Genomic DNA, 20936 nt, shown 5'->3' with positions numbered 1-20936 from the left:
TGATAAGATCCTTTTCAAGCTTTTTTTAGTCTCCTTGTTATGGGGGCTGATTTACACTTTTCAAACTTGATATTCCTTTTTCGGGTCATATCTCATTTTCTGGTACCAGTAACTTATTTAAATAGGTGAGCTTGGAGGCATGCTTATAATATTTTCTTATACTTACACAACACTAATTACAAAATACATTAGCCTATGAAATCTCATTTGGTCCACTTTGCAATCCAGAGAGAACAGGAGTTACCACCTTCATTTTAGAGAGGAGGAAATGGAGGTTAGAGTGAGGAAGAAACTTGACTCAACATTGGGAAATAGTCAACCAGGGTCTCTGCATCTTTTAAACATTTTTTATTGATGATTTTGGTTTTTATATCATTTATTTACAAGCATATCCTTCTCCTTTCCAGCGAGTTATCCTTTGTTGTAAAGATTTTTAAAGAGGAAAAAAAGTAGTTCAGTAAAACCAAACGACACATTGGCTACTTTAACAATATATGAAGAATGAAGTGAAGGAAGTACATTTTCTCAAATCTTCTCTAGGACCAGTATAGATGATTATGATTATATAAGATTCTGTTTTAATTTTATTTTTTCCATTTACATTGTTGCAGTATGTATACTGTTTAGCTGTGACTTCATCTTCTCACTCCAAGTTCATTGCTTTTTTCCACTATGCTTCAATGTTTCCAAACTTTCCTATAATCCCCTGCGATGCTTGAGTATTTGTAAGGAAATGCTTCATCCTCACCAATAAGTAAGTGCCCATAGTGGCCTTTTGTCCCAACTAAAATCCTACCTTCTACACGAAGCCTTTCCTGATTCCTCTTAATTCTCGTTTCTCCCCTCTGTTAATGATTTCCTATTTATCCTGTGTGTAGCTTGTTTATATTTGTCTGCTTTTTGTCTTTCCCCCATTAGATTGTGAACTCTAGTCTTTCTCTTTTGTGTCCCCAAGGCTTAGCACAGTGTCTGGCCCATAGTAGAGGACTAATAAAGATCTGTTGACTATTGTTGCCTACGGTGTAGCAATGAGGGAATGGAAGGTGAGTAGATTAAAAGCCTCCCCCAACTCTTTCCTGGAGTTAATTAGTAGCGGAATTCTGTCAGATTTAGAATGAGTTTTTTTTTCTTTTTTGATCTCTATCCAAGTTAATTTTTTTCCTTTCAAAAAGATTATCGACTAAACTAAACTCGCTTCGGACAGTCGGTATTATCTCAAAGATTTCTTTTATGCTTAGGAATTCTCGCATCCTAAGATATGGCTGAAATGGAAGGCTACTTATGAGGCTCCCTAATCTTATGTAGTCAGGCATTAAAAAGTCACACTGTTAAAGCTATGTAATCCTTTGACAGAATGGTGTCTGTGGATTCAGACTTGGGCATCTTATAAAACGTTGGGGTCATGCTCCTCCCCATCACTTCTAACTGTACCACACAGGTTCAGAAATGCCCGACGCTAGAAGGAAATAGAACTGTACGCAGGAGCGGCGAATAGAGAGAAATTGCTACCCTGTGAGTCAAAGCCATGCTGAACCCCGCAGGAAACTAAAGATTCTAAGAGATGAAGGTGAGGACGGAGTATTAATATATCAGTCTATCTCTCTATCTATACGGCATGTACAAAGACAGAGGCTACAGGAGAGGGAGGGCAGAGTAGAATGAGAATTTGGCTACAACAAAAGACTGCTTGTTACCGGTTAAAGCAGTTCCCAGGGACTGTAGGCTGGTGAGAGACTAAATACTAGTCATTATGTACTTCATCAAATACAAAATTTGCTTTCAACTCCATAAAGAAGCTTAATCAAGCCTGAAGCCCGCGAGAACTTTCTAGAAGTAAATAAAGATCATATAGGAGGCCATCAAAGGATCAATGTCTGTGTGTGTGAATTACAGAGACCAATGCTGGCCATTTTAAATGTCTAAAAATACGAGGCACTTGTGGGGGAAAAAACCATTTTGCAAAGCCCATGCCCAGGATCTATATCAGTGAAATGTTTCACTCAGGGAGAATTCTTATGCTGACCAAAGCGCTGACGCTTGAAGTACTCATTGAGAGTGATCAGTGACATATTTATAAGCATATGATCCATATTTTAGCTCTAGGAAATATTATTGCTTTTTTTAGCCTTTAATTCTCAAATAACTCCTTTACATAAATAAATGCCATCACTATCTGAGAGAAAACGGGTGGAACCTGAACTCTGGGTATAGTTGGAAACTATATATAATTTTATTTATATGTGATTTTACCCTTTGAATAAACCCTTTCCCCTTTCCTAAAATCCCCATAATAGTATCGACTGTATGGGGTCATATCCATGTCCATTTTTTTAACTCTGAACAGCCCCGAGACAGGACCATTTAAAAATTAATTTCTTTGGAGAGACAGGCAAAGGTACATCATAAATGAAAAGAAAACACAACAAAACAGATCAAATACATTTAAAAAGGTCTGTAAATTTCTAAATGGTGCTAACATGGAACATAATTTGGTTGTGAGAAATAAGTCTCACTTCTCTTATAGAAACTTTATTATTTTACAATTTCAAGAGTAATATTCAAAACCATTATTTTTAACACCTACTATGCACATAGACTTTGCATATTCTATTGAAAAAGCTCACTAGGTCAGAGTTAAGAGTTTTACTTAACATGATTTACTTGCTAAAACATGACAAGAGTTTCTTTTTATAGCAGTCTTTTATAGCAGATTAAATTTCCCACTCTTATATCATGGTGATTGAGACTCAAATTTTTCTAATTAGTTCACTTATCTGAGAAAGACACTTAGAACTGAATAGTTACTCCTGGGGCTAGTATATTTTATTTGATAAGTATTATGAGGATTTTATATACAATATAAAAATAAAACAAGATTTAAAAAACTAAATTAGATTTCTTAGACAATTTATTATACTCTTGATAAAGTAGAGTGTCACAGCTGGGAGAAGAAAAATGTTGTTGTTTACAGCAGAATTGTACACCTTTTCTTTTCAATATAAATTGGTTTCCCTATGGAGAAAAACATCTGCTTTGGATGCGGTTTCTTTTTTATCACTGGATTCTGTCTGGCATAAGGCATATAAAGCAGGCGTTTCGGGTACCTGGATACTTGAAGAAGACTTCACCTCACAAAAGCTAACAGTATATCCTTCAACTAATTCTTCCTTAGAGATTTTGTTTAAGCATGATCCATAGACATTGGATTCCTTCCACACATGGGTCTTCTGTAGGGTACTGCAAAGGAATTCTTTCATTCTTTGATTTTCTTTGGCAGTAGATTCCCAAACCACTTCAAGTTCTCCTTCCACCTCTCTAAAAGAAATTTAAAAAAGGAAAGGAAAGTTTTAAAAGGCCTCTTTCTCATCTGAGTTTGTGGAAAAACATGACAACAGGAACCTTACCTTAGGAGTGATATATATATATTTTTTTTTTTTAATTGATGTCTTTGTTTTTACATCTCTAGAGTTTTCCCCAGTTTATTTCTCCTTTTCCAACTAGAGAGCCATTCCATATAATAAATAATATTTTAAAAACAGAAAATGAAGAAAAATCAGTATAACCAATCACTATATTGGAAAAGTTTTAAAATAATTGCACCATTTGTGGACTTTCCATTTCTGCCAAAAGGAGGTGTTGGGAGTTTTTTCTTATATCTCTTCTTTTGTGCCATGCTCTTTATATTTTACAACATTCATTTAAAAAAAATAATTTGGGTTACATTAAAATTTCCAAAATATCTCCTTTCCTCTCTCTCCTTCCCTTACCAAAGAAGGCATCATTTAACCATCTCCCTTATCCTTAAGTACATTAGTTTTGGTTGTGCAAAAGCTTCTTGATTTCACAGAATTAAAATTATCTTTTATTTTTTGCAATTGCCCTGATTCCTTATTTTATTAAGAATGCATTTCTTACCAATAATTGTGAGAGATAAGTGATTTGCCTCTCCTAATTTTTTCAAAGTCCGCTCTTTGAAATTAAGGTAATATGTTCATTTAGAATTTATTGTGGAATATGGCATAAGGTGCTAGTCTAAGCCTAATTAACTGTTAAACTTCTTTCTAGTTTCCCCAGAAGTGTGTGTTTTAATCAAATAGAGGGTTCTTTCCTAAGTAATTTGTTTTCTGCTTTATTGAACACTGCATTATTAGGTTCTATGATTTTTGATTCTCCCTTGTTTAATGTGTGTCATTTATCTACCTATTTTGGAGCCATACTACCTGGTTTTGATGGTTCCTACTTTATAACTAAGTTTTAGGTCTAGAAGTGCTATTCTCCCCTTCATTTCTACCTCTTTTCTTAATTTCTCTTGATATTCTAGATCTTTATTTCAAATGATTTTTGTTATTATATTTACAAGTTCCATAAAATATCTTTGATAATTTGGTTATAATTTTGCAATTTGGTTGATGTATTAAAAATTTGCATGAACTATATGTATAACCCAGTGAAACTGCTTGTCAATTCCATGAGGGGGGAGGGATACAACATGAATGGGAAAATTTTGAAAAGAAAATAGAATATATTTAAAATGCATATTAATTATGCTAGTTTTATAATTTTTAATTATTTTATTTTAATAATATTCCACATAAGTTTTCTGAAGTTATATGATTCATATTGCCTCCCTTCCTTCTTTCCTCCCCCTCCTGGAGCTAACAAATAATTCTTATTATATTGCATGAACACTGAACATTCATTTCTCCAGCTATTTAAATTATTCCTTATTTCTTTAAGAAGCACAATGTAAATTTGAAACTATACAAGTCTTTTATGTGCTTTGATAGTGATTCCACAGATACTTCATGTATTTTGTAATTATTTGAAATGAGATTTCCCTTCTTATTGCTTATTGGATTTTGTTCCTATTAAACAGAAATATAGTTGATTTTTAAGGATTTCTTTCTTTACCTTGCAACTATTCTCTTGATTTGTATCTTTGTTGATTCTTTTATTTTATTTTTTTGAAAATTTTATTTAATTAGTCAATTTAGAATAATTTCCCCTGGTTACAAGAATCATGTTCTTTCCCTCATTCCCCCCACCCCATCCTGTAGCTGGCATCCAATTCCACTGGGTTTTACATGTGTCTTTGATCAAAACCTATCTCCATATTACTGATGTTTGCACTAGGGTGATTGTTTAGAGTCTATATCCCCAATCATATCCTCATCGACCCACGTAATCAAGCAGTTGTTTTTCTTTTGTGTTTCTACTCCTACAGTTTTTCCTCTGAATGTGGATAGTGTTCTTTCTCATAGATCCCTCCAAATTGTTCAGATCATTGCATTGCCACTAATAGAGAAATCCATTACATTCGATTGTACCACAATGTATCAGTCTCTGTGTACAATGTTCTCCTGGTTCTGCTCTTTTCACTTTGCATCAATTCCTGGAGGTCGTTCCAGTTCACATGGAATTCCTCCACTTTATGATTCCTTTGAGCACAATAGTATTCCTTCACCAACAGGTACCACAATTGGTTCAGTCATTCCCCAATTAGAGGGCATCCCTTCATTTTCCATTTCTATTTTTGTAATTTCCAAAACTATATCAAATAATAGCAGGGAGAGTAGGCATTTTTTGCTTTACAAGAATTATTCTTCTTCTACTTTAAAAAAATTACCTTCTGGGGAGCAGCTGGGTGGCTCAGGGGATTGAGAGCCAGGCCTAGAGATGGGAGGTCTTGGGTTCAAATTTGACCTCAGACACTTCCCAGTTGTGTGACCCTGGGCAAGTCACTTAACCCCTATTGCTTAGCCCTTACCACTCTTCTGCCTTAGAACCAATACCCAGTATTGATTCTAAGATGGAAGGTAAGGGTTTAAATTTTTTTTTTAATTACCTTCTGTCTTAGTATTAATACTAAGATGGAAGAACAGCAAGGGCTAGGTAACTGGGTTAAGTGACTTGTCCCAATTCCCATAGCTAGGATGTGTTTTGAGGCTACATTTGAATTCAGGTCCTCCCGACTCCAGGTCTGGTGCTCTATCAACTGTGCTACCTAGCTGCCCCACTTTGCTTTAATTCTGTATTTACTGGAAAAGATTCTAGTGTATCCCCAATACATATGATGCTTTTCATGTTTTAGATACTTTTTATAATATTAAAAAGGTATTTCTATGCCTATTCTTTGTAGAATTTTTATTATAAATATCATACTTTCTCAAAGGCTTTTTTTTGCCTCTGTTGCAATAATATAGTTTTAGATCTTTTTTATATTAACATGATTTATATTGATTGTTTTCCTAATTTTGAACCATCTTTGTATCTTTGGTCTCAAACAAACAAACCACATTTAAGCTCCTACTATGTGCCAGATAAGTGCTAAGGACACAAAATGGAGAAACAGACAAGTTTATGCCAAGGAACTTATAACCATATGGTGAGAAAACATGGAAACAAATAGATACAAAGCAAGTTAAATATAAGATAAATAGGGAAAAGTTAAAAGAGGCAACACACTGAAATTAAGAGGGGTTAGAGAAGGTTTCCTATAAAAGGTAAGATTTTAGTTGGGACTTAAAGTCAATGAGATCAGTAGTCAGAGGATGAGGGAAAGCATTTCAGACATGGGGGACAATCAGAGAAACTGACTGGAGTTAAGACATGAAATGTTTTGTTCCTGAACAACATGAGGCCAGTGTCGTCACATCACAACTGTGTATTGGAGAGTGAGGTTTAAGAAGACTGGAAAGGTAGGAAGAAGCTATGTTATGAAGGGCTTTAATGACAAACAGCATGCTGTATTAGTTCTTGTTGGAGATAAAGAGCCCTGGAGTTTATCGAGTAGAGAAGGTCACACGATTGGACCTATATTTTAGGAAAATCACTTTGGTGGCTGAATGGAAGCTGAATTGAAATGGGGAGAGATCTGAGGCAGGCCAAATACCCAGAGGCCTATTACAATGATCCAGGGGTGAAGTGATGAGCACCTGCACTAGAGTGGTGGCAGCCTCAAGAAGAGAAGGGGGCACCTGTTGCAAAGGTAAAATGTATAGATCTTGGCAACAGCTTGGATCAGGGGTTGAGAGACAGTGAGGAATCCAGGAAAATACCTAGGTTGGAAGTTGAGATTCAAGGCTGGGTCAAAATGATTCAAAATGTAGGAAGTTCTCTTTTCACTATGACATGCTGATTCTTTGTTGTAATCATCAGACCAACAATAAAGATAAGAAAGGGGAGATTAAAAAAAGAGAAAACAGTAGTTCCAGATTCTTTGTTCTTCCCATAGAATTTCAGTTTTCTTTCAGGCCAGTTAGATCTCTTCTGTATAGTGTTTTAAAACTTTTCATTTATTTATTCATTTATTTATTTATTCATTGATTCATTTGTTTATTTATTTTTATTTAGAATATTTTCCATGGTTACATGATTCATAATCTACCCCCCACCTCCTGCATTCTTTCTTCCCCCCTCCCAGAGCTCACAAGCAGTTCACCTGGGTTATACATATATCATTGTTCTAAACCTATTTCCATATTATTCATATTTCCAGTAAAGCAATCCTTTAACATCAAAACCCTAATGATATCCTTATCAAACCACGTGACCAATCATGTTTTTCTTCTGTATTTCTGCTCCCACAGTTCGTTCTTTGGATGAGGACAGCATCATAAGTTCCTCTTGATTGTCCAGGATCATTGCATTGCTGCTAGTAGAAAGGTCTATTACATTTAGTTGTGCAATAATGTTATCAGTCTCTGTGTACAGCGTTCTGGTTCTGCTCCTTTTGCTCTGCATCACTTCCTGGAGGTCATTCCAGTTCATATGGAATTCCTCTACTTCATTATACCTTTCAGCACAATAATATTCCATCACCATCAGATACTGCAATTTATTCAGCCATTCCCCAATCGATGGAAACCCCCTCATTTTCCAAAATTTTGCTACTGTGAAGAGCACAGCTAAAATATTTTTGTACAGGTCTTTTTTCTTATTGTCTTCTTGGGGTACAAACCCAGCAGTGCTATGGCTGGATCAAAGGGCAAGCAAACTTTTAAAGTCCTTTGGGCATAATCCCAAATTGCCCTCCAGAATGGTTGGACCAATTCACAGCTCCACCAGCAGTGTATTAGTGTCCCTCCCAATTTTGCCATATTCCCTACAACATTTATCACTTTCCTTTGCTTCCATATTGGCCAGTCTGCTAGGTGTGAGGTGGTACCTCAGAGTTGTTTTTAATTTGCATTTCTCTAATCAGGAGGGATTTAGAACACATTTACATTTGTTTCTTATTTTTATTTATTTATTTTAGAACATTTTCCCATAGTTACATGATTCATGATCCCTCTCCCCTTTCCTCCTCCCTCTTGAAGCTGACAAGCAGTTCCACTGGGTTATGTTCCAAACCTATTTCCATGTTATTCATATTGGCAAGAGAGTGATCTTTTAACATCAAAACCCCAAACATATTCTTATCAAACCACGGGATTGATCATGTTTTTCTTCTGCGTTTCTCCCACAGTCCACACTTCTTTCTCCGGTTGTGAATAACATTCTTTCTCGTAAATTCCTCTGGATTGTCCTGGGTCATTCCATTGCTTTTAGTAGAAAAATGTATTTTTTTTTTAATTAAATTCAATTGTGCCATAATGTATCAGGCTCTGTGTACAATGTTCTCCTGGTTCTGCTCCTTTTGCTCTGCATCAATTCCTGGAGGTCATTCCAGTTCCCATGGAATTCCTCCACTTTATTATTCCTTTGAGCACAATAATATTCCATCACCAACAGGTACCGCAATTTTTTCAGCCATTTCCCAATCAATGGACATCTCCCTCCCATTTTCCAATTTTTTTGCCACCACAAAGAGTGCAGTTATAAATATTTTTGTACATGTCTTTTTCCTTATTATCTCTTTGGGGTACAAACCCAACAGTGGCATGAATGGGTCAAAGGGTAGGCCTTCTTTTAAAGGATTTTGGGCATAATTCCAAATTGCCCTCCAGAATGGTTGGACCAATTCACAACTCCACCAGCAGTGTATTACTGTCCTAATTTTGCCACATCCCCTCCAACATTTATCACTTTCTTTTGCTGCCATATTGGCCATTCTGCTAGGTGTATGATGATATGTTGCTTTAATTTTCATTTCTCAAATCAGGAGGGATTTAGAACACTTTGTCTTGTGCTTATTGATAGTTTTGATTTCATCATGTGGAAACTGCCTATTCATGTTCCTTGACCATTTGTCAACTGGGGAATCACTCGGTTTTTTTGGAAATTTGACTTAGTTCCTTACATATTTATTATATATATATATATATATATAAGAATGTTCTCCTAGTTTGTTGGTTTCCTTCTAATTTTGGTTGCATTGATTTTGTTTGTACAAAACCTTTTTAATTTGATAAAATCAAAGTAATTCATTTTATAATTTGCAATGTTCTTTATCTCTTGATTGGTCATAAATTCTTTCCTTTCCCACAGATCTGAAAGGCATACTATTCTATGTTCTCCTTATTTATTTATGATTTCACTCTTTATATTGAAGTCATTTACCCATTTTGAATTTATCTTGGTATAGAGTGTAAGATATTGATCTAAACCTAATTTTTCCCATACTGTTTTCCAATTTTCCCAGCAGTTTTTGTCAAATAGTGAGTTCGTGTCCCAAAAGTAGGGATCTTTGGGTTTATTGAACACTACCTTCCTGAGGTCATTTACCCCTATTCTATTCCACTGATCCACCTGTCTGTCTCTTAGCCAGTACCATATCATTTTGATGACCACTGCTTTATAGTACAGTTTAAGATCTGGTACTGCTAGGCCCCCATCTTCGACATTTTTTTTTCATTATTTCCCTTGATAGACTTGATCTTTTGTTCTTCCAGATGAACTTTGTTATAATTTTTTCTAATTCTGTAAAAAAAGTTTTTTGGTACACTGAATAAGTATATTAATTAGGGTAGGATTGTAATTTTATTATATTAGTTTATTCTACTGTATAGTCTTTTTAAATTTTAAAACCCTTACCTTCCATCTTGGAATCAATACTGTGTATTGGCTCCAAGGTAGAAGAGTGGTAAGGGCTAGGCAATGGGGGTCAAGTGACTTGCCCAGGGTCACACAGTGGGGAAGTGTCTGAGGCCAGGTTTGAATCTAGGACCTCCCATCTCTAGATCTGACTCTCTATCCACTGAGCAACCGAGCTACCCCCTATAGTCTTTTTTAAATGACCTATGATTCCATTGGTCTAGGGCACTTTGAGTGAGGAAACTCCTCCCAATACAGGGTAGCAATTGTTTGGCAACTTCACATCTTACAAAGTTGCCTGTGAAGTCAACCTTAAGGGGAGGGAATCCCTGTGGGTACCAAGGAGTTAAGTGAATTGCCATGGATCAAGTAGCCAGTACTTGAACACAGGCCTTCCTGAGTCTAAGGTCAACTCTATCCAATATATCACACATGGCCTGTCAGAGGGTGCAAATTCCAAGGAAAATATTGCAAGAAGTCACCTAAAAAAGTTTCGGGAAACACACACACACACACACACACACACACACACACACACACACACATCCACAAGTAACTTCTAAAACCTGTAAGGTTCTTTCAAAGGAAACTAACAAAGTCACCCTGTTTTATTGATCCCACTTTATGTAGTGTTCAGAAATAGGATCTTAAGAATTCTCATAATAGTCCAGAGACTGGTAAGAGTTATTGGCCCCATATAAAAAGAGACGCTGTTCCAAAGACGCCAACATTCTGGACCAAGACAAGTAAAAGTATCACTCCATTCACCCACTGCACTAGACTCTATTTTTCCATATGCATATGGCAACTGCTCTCTCTAACACCAATCTTCTTACAATTTATCCCATATCCTCTCCCTAGTTTTTTCATTCTCCAAATACACTCCTCCTTTCAGCTTTCTTCTCTGTGCTTCTTAAGAACAGCGATTGTCTTTATTTCTGCTTGTATTTGTATTTGTATTTTCAGGGCTTAGTACAGTACCTGAACACATAGTAAGTATCTAATGCTTGTTGTTATTAGGATTTTTAAAAAATCTTTTAAAATGGGAGGTGGGGCATGTAGGAGCAGGAGAGAGAAAAAAAATTCTTATTAACTGAAAAATAAAATAAAAATTGAAAAACCAAAACCAAAAAAAGATAATGCCATATATCTCAAAAAATTCCAAAAACATTTGGTTTGGATTTTTATACCAAATATGCTCTCTCTCTATTGTCATGTTATACAGCCAGTATTTGTCAAGGCTAGTCAAACCTTGGGATCCCTGACTCCAAAGTCAGCTATCAATTAGGCACTGCCTCCCTTGCTCTATTTCTTCTGTGTTCCAAATTTAATACATCTATGTCAGACCTCCTTATAATGTAAGAAGCTGTTATCTTCTTTACAATTGAGATATACCTTTGTATACTGTAAAAAAAGGTAATAGACTGATGAATTACTTTGATTTTATCAAATTAAAAAGGTTTTGTACAAACAAAACCAATGCAACCAAAATTAGAAGGAATGCAACAAACTAGGAGAACATTCTTATATATAATAAATATGTAAGGAACTAAGTCAAATTTCCAAAAAAAAAAACCAAGCGATTCCCCAATTGACAAATGGTCAGAGGACATGAATAGGCAGTTTCCACATGATGAAATCAAAACTATCAATAAGCACAAGACAAAGTGTTCTAAATCCCTCCTGATTTGAGAAATGAAAATTAAAGCAACATATCATCATACACCTAGCAGAATGGCCAATATGGCAGCAAAAGAAAGTGATAAATGTTGGAGGGGATGTGGCAAAATTAGGACAGTAATACACTGCTGGTGGAGTTGTGAATTGGTCCAACCATTCTGGAGGGCAATTTGGAATTATGCCCAAAATCCTTTAGAAGAAGGCTTACCCTTTGACCCAGCCATACCACTGTTGGCTGTATAACCCTGTGCAAATGGCTTAAACTCTCAGTGCCCCAGGTAGCCCTCTAAGACTACATATTGCAGAGAAGGTGGGGAACTGAATTGGTAAAGGGAGTTTCCTTGTTAGAAGTTCTCTATACCAAAGACGTTGCAGGGGGGTAGAAACAACTGGGGCAAAGAAGTATAAAAAAATCTGATAAATATTCAACACTTAAGGGAGAGTCACCAATATAGTGGGTGTTCTAAAAGTTCAATCAAAATAAAAATGGAAAGCAATTAAAAGATTGTAATATCTTCCAGGAAGTAAATATCCCCTATTTTAAGACCATCAGAACTTGGAAAAAATAAATTAAAGAGTAAATATTTCTATTATAAAAATATACTTTAAGATTCCTTGCTGGTTTCCTTTAACTGGTAAACTTTTTTTTAAACTCTTACCGTCTGTCTTGGAATCAATACTGTGTATTGATTCTTATTGATTCTAAGGCAGAAGAGTGGTAAGGACTAGGCAATGGCGGTCAAGTGACTTGCCCAGGGTCACACAGCTAAGAAATGTCTGAGGCCAGATTTGAACCTCTTAACTCTAGATCTGGCACTCTAGCCACTGAACCACATAGCTGTCCTTTCAAAAGTAATTTCTAAATTTAATAATTAAAAAAAACAAATTGAGTTAAATAATCATAAACATTTTAAGTTAGAAGATATTCATACATTTATGCCTAGGCAATAATACTGTAATATTTTCCATAATTTAGTCAGTGTGGGGGTCCCATACACTAGCACAAAATACAACTCCTCTGTAATTTAATTGATTATAGTATCATAGATTTAGAAGTAAAAGGGAGAAGAGCAGTCATGGAGTCCAATCTCTTCATTTTACAGGTGAGGGAAGTAAGGCCCAGAGAAGTTAAATGACTTGCTCATGATCACACATATAAGTATTCAAGGCAGAATTTGAACCCAGGTCTTCTTGACCCCAAGTGCAATGCCCTCTCTTGTGTACTGTGCTGCCCCCTCAAAACTCTGGTAACATGACTTGGCCAAAGTCATATAAGTATTAAGTCAGTGTAGGGGTCCCATACACTAGCACAAAATACAACTCCTCTGTAATTTAATTGATTATAGTATCATAGATTTAGAACTAGAAGGGAGAAGAGCAGTCATGGAGTCCAATCTCTTCATTTTACAGGTGAGGGAAGTAAGGCCCAGAGAAGTTAAATGACTTGTTCATGATCACACATATAAGTATTCAAGGCAGAATTTGAACCCAGGTCTTCTTGACCCCAAGTGCAATGCCCTCTCTTGTGTGCTGTGCTGCCCCCTCAAAACTCTGGTAACATGACTTAGCCAAAGTCATATAAGTATTAAGTGATGGCTAAGAATGAGAAATTCAAGGGATGTCTGCCAATTGGTGAATAGCTAAGCAAGTTATGGTACATGGTTGTGATGGAATACTACTGTACTGTATGAAATGATGAGTAGGTTAATGAAAAAAAAATTTTTTTAAGTAACAAACAAGTAAATCTAAAAGCAAACAAAACAAAACAAAAACAAAAGCCAGAATTTGAACATAGGTCTTCTGGCTTGGAGTGGTTTTTTTTTTCTTCTACCATAAAGCACTGCCTCTCTAAAAGAGTCTTAGGGAACCACTTTGGACAAAAAAAAAAAATATCCCCCTGGGGCCAAACTGGTGTGATGAGTTTCTACAAATTCAGTTAGATTCATTCTCAGACAATAGACAGGCATTTGAGACTTTTTCAAGAAAGATTTATTGGAGCTTGGGCTCCACAGGCATAACTAACCTTCAAGAATCAGAGGTTTACACAGTAGGAAACCCAGGAGCAGAAATTTAGTGGTTACACAGTGCTCACTTTTCTTTTCAATTTTGCTTCAAATGATATTATTTCTTCATATAAACTGTTAATAGTGTTTTTGATGGGGAAAGAAAATCTGATCAAATAAATAGTGTGGCATGTTTTTAATCTCTGAGATTAAGCTGGACTTTTTCAACAAAGTTATCACAAACCAAAGTAACAGAGACAACAGCACTTTCCATCCTAGTGACATCAGCTAGATACAGAAAGCAAAAGATTTGTTAATGTACAGTGTACACGTAACATTTTTTTAAACTCTTACCTTCTGTCATAGTATTAATTGTAAGACAGAAGAGTAGTTAGGACTAAGCATTTGGGGTTAGGTGACTTGCCCAGACTCACACAGCTGGGAAGTGTTGGAGGGCAAGCTTGAAGCCAGGTTCTCCCAACTCTAGGACTGGCATTCTATCCATTGTGCTACCTAATTGCCCCCAAAATGTCAGTTTTTAAAAACTGTGTCTAATCATATGCAAAACCAGTTGATGGAGGGAAGCATTAACTTTGGAGAAATTGTAGCATCCCAAGCATATTCACATCTATGAAATATAAATGACTGTATGGCTACTGTGTCTCCAAGCGTAAGGTTGTACCAATGAGCTTGTGAATGTAACCTTGAACTGGCCATGCGGCCCTTGGCTAAGACAAACTCATTAACATGCTGGGACTCAATTCCCCGGGAAAGCGCGGTTTGCAATCTACACGCCCAAAGGTGTTCCCTCTACCTTGCCACCCAATCTGAAGTGTCTATACTTTGTGATGTGGTTACTACATGCTTGAGAATACTTCCCTAATCAGAGGAAGGCAATAAATATAGAGGCTGTGACCTTGAATATCTCTCTTGGATCTTCAATCTTCTCTAGCAATGACTATGTCTCTCTCTCCTCTTAACCTTCTCCTTCCCCGAGGCTGTAACCATCTGGGCCGGCATTCCCTATCTTAATCTCCTCCTCCACCTCGTGTTCCTTTGTACTCATACTCTCCTATCAAAGGGAGTATCGTAGGGATTGCCTGCCCTATTCAAACACTGACTTGTCCCTGTCTTTCATTCTCCACCCTGGTTCTCTGTTCCTACCTCTCCTCGGGTCCCATCACAAAGGTGAGCCCCTTCCCTTGTGGGACCCTGCTAATCAGGGAAGTCCATTAAGGAAAACCCCACAGAAATTTTTTTTAAATCACTATTGTGGAGCAGCATGAGCTTAAAGGGCAAGCCTTAGTGTCAGAGATCTATATTCAAGTCCTGAATTTTACACATTCTTATGATGCTGGGCAAGTCATCTGATATCTCGGAGTCTCAGAAAACTTTTTAAGACTATAAATGATTGATAAGTTGTACATATGCATTGGTAGAGGGAGATTCTGAACTGGAAATTCCTCTGCCCATTGGTCTGGGCACCCCTAACTCCCAAATTATTGTTAATGAAAGTAATTGTGAAAAAAAATTAAACATCAGGAATTCTAAATCTAATTTAGTGGTGTAGACAGAGAGTTCTTTAAAATTAGGGGGTTGAAAACAAGTGCCTTAAATAATAAGCTTTAAAGAAAGATCACATGACAAGTGGAACTAACAAGTTCAGAAGGATTTATCAAAGTCCTAGAAAGTATGCCCAGGATGATTTTCTAACAACTATTCTGTCAAAGGTCATGCTAGAGAAACAGAATAGAAACATAAGCAAATAAATATTTAATCTCAAGAGGCTCTTATGTGAGGAGTGTTCACTTTAGCTGAGATTCTCCAACATGAAATGAAAATCTGTGGGAAAAATTAAGGAGGTAGGGCAAAAAAACATAATATTAACATTAATAATTTATGATGGTACTTAAAAGAATTGCTGTAAAAAATTAAACAGGAGAAAGTTGTTTCATACAAAATGGGGCACACATTCGGTCAAACTGCTCAAATGGAAAAACCCAATGACTTCAAAATTTTAAGTAATTATGATACTAAAATCTCTGAGGTAGCATAAAGATGATAGAAAAATACACAACAGGCATTAAGCAACAAATCATGGTGTAATGAATGTATTCAATTCTTAAAGACTAAGAAATGTCCCATGCAATTAGATAACTCCTCTCTGGTCAGAAACTTTAAATAGAGGTCAAAATTTTTTAAAGTAACTATTTTATAAAGTATCAGCCCAAATACTGCTTTTTTTCAGGGAAAATCCCATTAGATAATTATTAATTAAGCCTGGTTTCATGGGGTAACTATTTAAGTTGCAGAGAAGACAGAGTGCTAGACTTGGAATCGGGAAGGCAAGGAGTTTCTAGAGCTCTGTAAGACAAGGGGGCTGGACTCAATGGCCTTTAAGTTTCTTTTCTGGTCTAAATCTCTGATCTTGTGATCTGTAGGTTAACATTAATTAGATACATGCTATAGGCTATCAAATACACCAGGTACTATAGTTTAATAACAATTGGCAGAAATTTCCTACTTCTTATCTTCATACAGACAACAGGCAGGCAGACAGCATTTAGCAGGTTGCTTACATTATGCCAGGCAAAGTGCTTAGCACTAGGGATGTAAAGAAAGCCAAAAACACGGTCTATACCATGAATGAACACATTCTAATAAGAAAGTACATTCCAGGTATGGGAGATACAACCAATGAGAAAAAACAATCCAGGTCAATGAGACAGTCAATGAGAAAGCCCATTCTGCAATGGGAGACAAACAATGAGAAATTCCAGGTATGAAAGACTGTACATTCTAGGTTTGGTAAACAACCAATTAAGAAAGCACCTTCCAAGCATGGGAAACCACCAATTAAAAGGCAAAGACTTGAGAGTTGGAATGTCTCTTGTGAAGAACAGCAAGGACAATGTAGTCAGATTATAAATGCATGGAGGGGAGTAAAATGTATGAAATAAAATAGTAAGAGGTTTCCAGGTTGTGAAAGGCTTGAAGGGACAGAGTATTTTATATTTGATCCTGGAGGCAGTAGTGAGTCTTTGGAGTTTACTGAATATGGGGATGACCTGATCAGACCTACACCTTAGGTAAATCACTTGGGCAACTGGGCAGAGGATGGATTGGAATGGGAAGAAAACTGAAGTAGGAAGTCCAGTTGCAATAATCCAAGTGTGTGAGGTGAAGAGATCCTGGAATTGGGTAAGAGCTTTGGGAAGAGAGAGAAGGCAACATTCACAAGAAATATGGTCAGGGTAGAAATGATGAGACTTGGCAAAAAGATTGTTTCTGTATGATGACTTCAAATGAGGGGTCTAGGATGGGCCAGAGGTTATGAACCTGAGGAATTAGGAGGATAATATTGACTTGGGCATTATAAGGAACTTTAGAAGATGGGAGGATTATTTTGGGGGGAAATGATGAGTTCTACTTAGGACATGGTGAATTTGAAATGTCTTTGGGGTATCTATCCATATTAGTTGTCTAGAAAGCAGCTGATGACACAAAACTGGAGTTCAGGGAAAATCTGGGAAGAGCTAGACAGATCTCAGATCACTTTGAAAGAGATAACAGAATTCACAGAAGCTGATGAGATTGCCAAATAAATTAGTGTAGTGGGAAAAGAGAAAGATCAGGACAGAGCCTTAAGGGATCCCCATTTTCAGTAGGTATGACCTGAAAATGACCAACAAAGAAGAATGAGAAAAAGGTAGACAGGTAGGAGAACCAGGAGAAAGTGGTGTCACAAAAATATAAAGAAAAGAGAGTATTCAGGAGACGAAGGTAGTTGACAGTGCCAAAGGCTGCCAAGAGGTCAAGAAGGAAGAGGATTGGAAAAAAAGGCTATTTTATTTGGCATGTAAGAGGTCACTGATGACTTTGGAGAGATGAGTTTTAGTTGAATGATGTGGTTAAGTAGTCAGACTACAAAGGTTTGAGAAGCAAGTAAGGAAAGAATATAGAGGAACCTATTACAGACAGCTTTCTCAAGAAGCTTAGTTGAGAAAGTAGAAAGAAATAATAGCTGACAGGCATTATAGGATGAAGATTTCTGAAGGATAGAGAGGAGAAATGCATTTGTTTATAGGCAGCAGAGAAAGAAGAAATAAGGATGGTGTAAAGAAACAAGAAATTGGGAATGGATGGGGTGAGATGGTATTAAGGAGGCATGTAGAGGGATTTAGACTTGGTAGGGAAAAAGGCCACCTTTTTATGTGAGACGGGTATGGAGAAAATAGGGGAGAAAGACCTCCAAGTGATGTGAGATGAGGAAGAAAAAAGAGCCCTGGGTAGATGGTTGCAATTTAAGGAAAAAAGGGCACTTCATAAATGATTTCAATTTTTTCAGTCTTTGGCTGAGTTTGGGGTGGGGGTTTGGGGGAAAAGGGATGCCATGGGAGGCTTGAGGAAGGATGAAAAGTTTGAAATAATCACCATGATAAATGGGATAGGTAATTGATTAGGGTGGCATACAAGAAATGCTTTGTTGTAGTAAGGACTCAATTGAAATTATATGATGTAAAACTGTAGTGGATATTTTCATTACTTTCTCTAACTTTATTCAGCAGCATATGAATATGAGCAAAGGTGGCAGATGATGGTAATGAACCAAGGTTGGATTCTGGCCAGGTATGACTGAGAGAGGACAACGGGACAAGGGATTAAAATGTACAAAAAAGTGCAGAGTTGAACTGATGCACCAAGGACTCAAGACAGGCAAAGGAGAGTTCAGCAGTGATGGCCAGGGAAATAATTGAAGATTAGAGAAACAGGAGATCATAATGAGGATGAAGAACAAAGTTAGGGCCTATAAGATAGAAAGATTGAATGATTAAATATTATTATCAGATAAAGAGTCTGGAAGTGGCAATGGGAGCAAGAAGTATTCCAACTTTCCTTTCATGACCAAGAAGGAGTGTGAAAGAAAGGGCAACCAGTATTGGAAAGGAGGTCAAGGGTGCCAGCTCATCAGGGGGCACCCAGATTTCAACGAGTACCAGAAGATGAAAGGCAAAGGTTTAAAATGAAATTAAATCTGTCAATTATAGACTGAGCATTCCAGAGAGCAAAGCAGAAGGTGTGGGGAAGATCTAGAGTGGGACATTTTTGGGAATAGAGTGGAGAGGAAATAAGAATGAGGGAGTGGGTACAATTGAGGCTAGGGAATGGGGTTTTTTTACTTCAGCAGCCAGGGATTCAGAACTATGAGAAAGAGGAGAACATGAGGCTGGATGTAGGAGTGTGCTAACTACTGAGGAATGAGTCACGGTAGAGTATCAGTGATTAGAGATAGGTTGGTCAGTGGGAAAAAAAGTGATTCAATTTTTCATGGTCTTCCCTCAAGATCTAACCTCAGGGCTAGTAGTGATGTTGATTCTTGTCAGGTCTCAGGAGGCATATCTCATGGCAGGCAAAAACAAGAGAAGGTCTGCATTAGCTTTGATTCCACTCTCTCTCTCCCTCACCTCACATACCTAATCAGTTGCCAAAACTTGCCATTTCTACCATAAGATATAGCTTAGACGGCATCTTCTCAATTAAACCTTTCTTGATCTCCTCAACTGAAGTGCCTTCTCTGGTTCCAAACTACTTTGTATTGACCTTCTTTGTATATATTTGTATTCAATTACTTTATATTTATATATGTATTTGTTTCCCTCCACTAGAACAGAAACTCCTTGAAAGTGGGGATTTTTCATTCTTTGTACTTGCATCCATTGGCATTAGCATAGTCCCTGGCACATACAATGGTATTTAATAACTACATAGTGACTAACGATTAATTGGAAGGAGAATGTCTCTAAGAATAGTAAGGCTGGGGGAAGACTTCTAGGAGGAGATAACATTTATAATGTGCTTTTAAAGGTTGGGTTAGTATGGCAGAGTGAATAGAATACTGTCTATGGAGTCAGAAGGTCTGTGTTCAGATCCTGCCTCACGCTTACAGCTTCTCTGATAGTGGAAAAGTTCCTTAATTTCCATCTGTGAAAAGAAAGTGTTGGACTACATAGTCCTTGGGATCTTTCCAACTTTTAGTTATGATACATGTTTCCAAAATGATGATGCCTCCATCAAGTGGATGGAGAAATGGAGAGTTTACAAAAATTATTGTTCTTCAAAAAAAAGAAAAATGTCTACAAAGCTAATCACTAGTCAATTTTATCTTAGCTGATTAAGAAATATATGGTTCATCCAATATAACTTCAAGGGACTCATGATGAAAAATGTTATTTACCAGTATAAAAGGAGTTGATGGAATTTGAATGCAGACTGAAGTATGCTATTTCTCACTTTATTTCCTTCATAAATATTTTTGTAGGCGTGATATGTGTTTTCTTTTACAATATGATGAATATGGAAATATGCACTGCATGATAGCACATGTATAAACTATATCATATTGCTTGCTGCCTCAGGAGTGGTAAAGTGAGAGAGGGAAAGAATTTAGATCACAGTATGTCAGAAGATGAATGTTAAAAAAATTGTTTTTGCATGCAATTGGGAAAAAAAAACAAAGTCTTTGGGAGGAGGGAAGAAAAGAAATATGTGATTCATTAATTGGAAATGGCTTTGTACTCAAAATATATTTAAAAACCATTAAAGCTTCAAACAGTATTTTAAAGTTTTATCACAGTACCTAAGTAGTAATCATACTTAATCACAAATATTTTAAATAGGACCAAAAAGACAGAAAAATTATTCTTTAATCAATTCTGAAATCTAAAAGAGTTAGTTCTTAAATCTCAAATAATAATAGGACAAAATCCTATATAACCTCTGGGGCTGTCAACTTCTTCCCCCAAACAAAACAAAAACAATCCTACATCAGGGGATCACATCAACTGCACAAAAATTACCCCATTACCTATAGAATAAAATACAGATTCCTTAGCTTGGAAATCAAGGCCCTTCATGATGTAGCTTCTATTTGCCTTTGAAGTATCAGTTCACAGTACTCCCTCTAGCACTTTTTATTTTCTACCCAGAGAAGACCACTTGATGTTTCATGATTCACCTTGCCTTTGCTTGGAGTAGACTCACCTGTCTCCAACAACACCTATTGAAACCCTTCTCTTAGTTTAAGAACAAGGTCAGAGGTTACTATTTTCACAAGCCTAGCTAATCTTTTCCCTTTTCAAATCTCCTGAGATTTTCTTATTTGGTATCAGTACACACATCCCATTGACTCCAAGAAGGTAGGAGACTGTGACTATTAATCTTTGCAATCCCACTGCCTACTGGGAGAATTTATTTTTCATATACTGTATTAATTCTTGT

General features: G+C 36.6%; 1 protein-coding gene across 4 annotated transcripts in view; it reads right to left on the bottom strand.

Moving 5' to 3' along the window:
* Positions 1–2890: 2890 nt before the first annotated feature.
* The window catches only part of CEP89 (centrosomal protein 89), a 189012-nt gene continuing 170966 nt past the window's right edge, over positions 2891–20936 (bottom strand). For 3 of the 4 annotated variants that reach the window (XM_007474766.3, XM_001367361.5, XM_007474767.3), the window contains one exon: positions 2891–3315. In XM_007474766.3, coding sequence (XP_007474828.1) covers positions 2994–3315 — 322 coding nt within the window. In that variant the 3' untranslated portion in view covers positions 2891–2993. Of the gene's footprint in view, positions 3316–8297; positions 8702–20936 lie in introns of those variants that run through there. The other variant, XM_056812204.1, reaches the window with a different exon arrangement.

The sequence above is a fragment of the Monodelphis domestica genome, chromosome 1, assembly GCF_027887165.1.
Source record: "Monodelphis domestica isolate mMonDom1 chromosome 1, mMonDom1.pri, whole genome shotgun sequence".
In the NCBI taxonomy this organism is placed as follows: domain Eukaryota; kingdom Metazoa; phylum Chordata; class Mammalia; order Didelphimorphia; family Didelphidae; genus Monodelphis; species Monodelphis domestica.
This window is presented reverse-complemented; position numbering and strand designations above follow the sequence as displayed.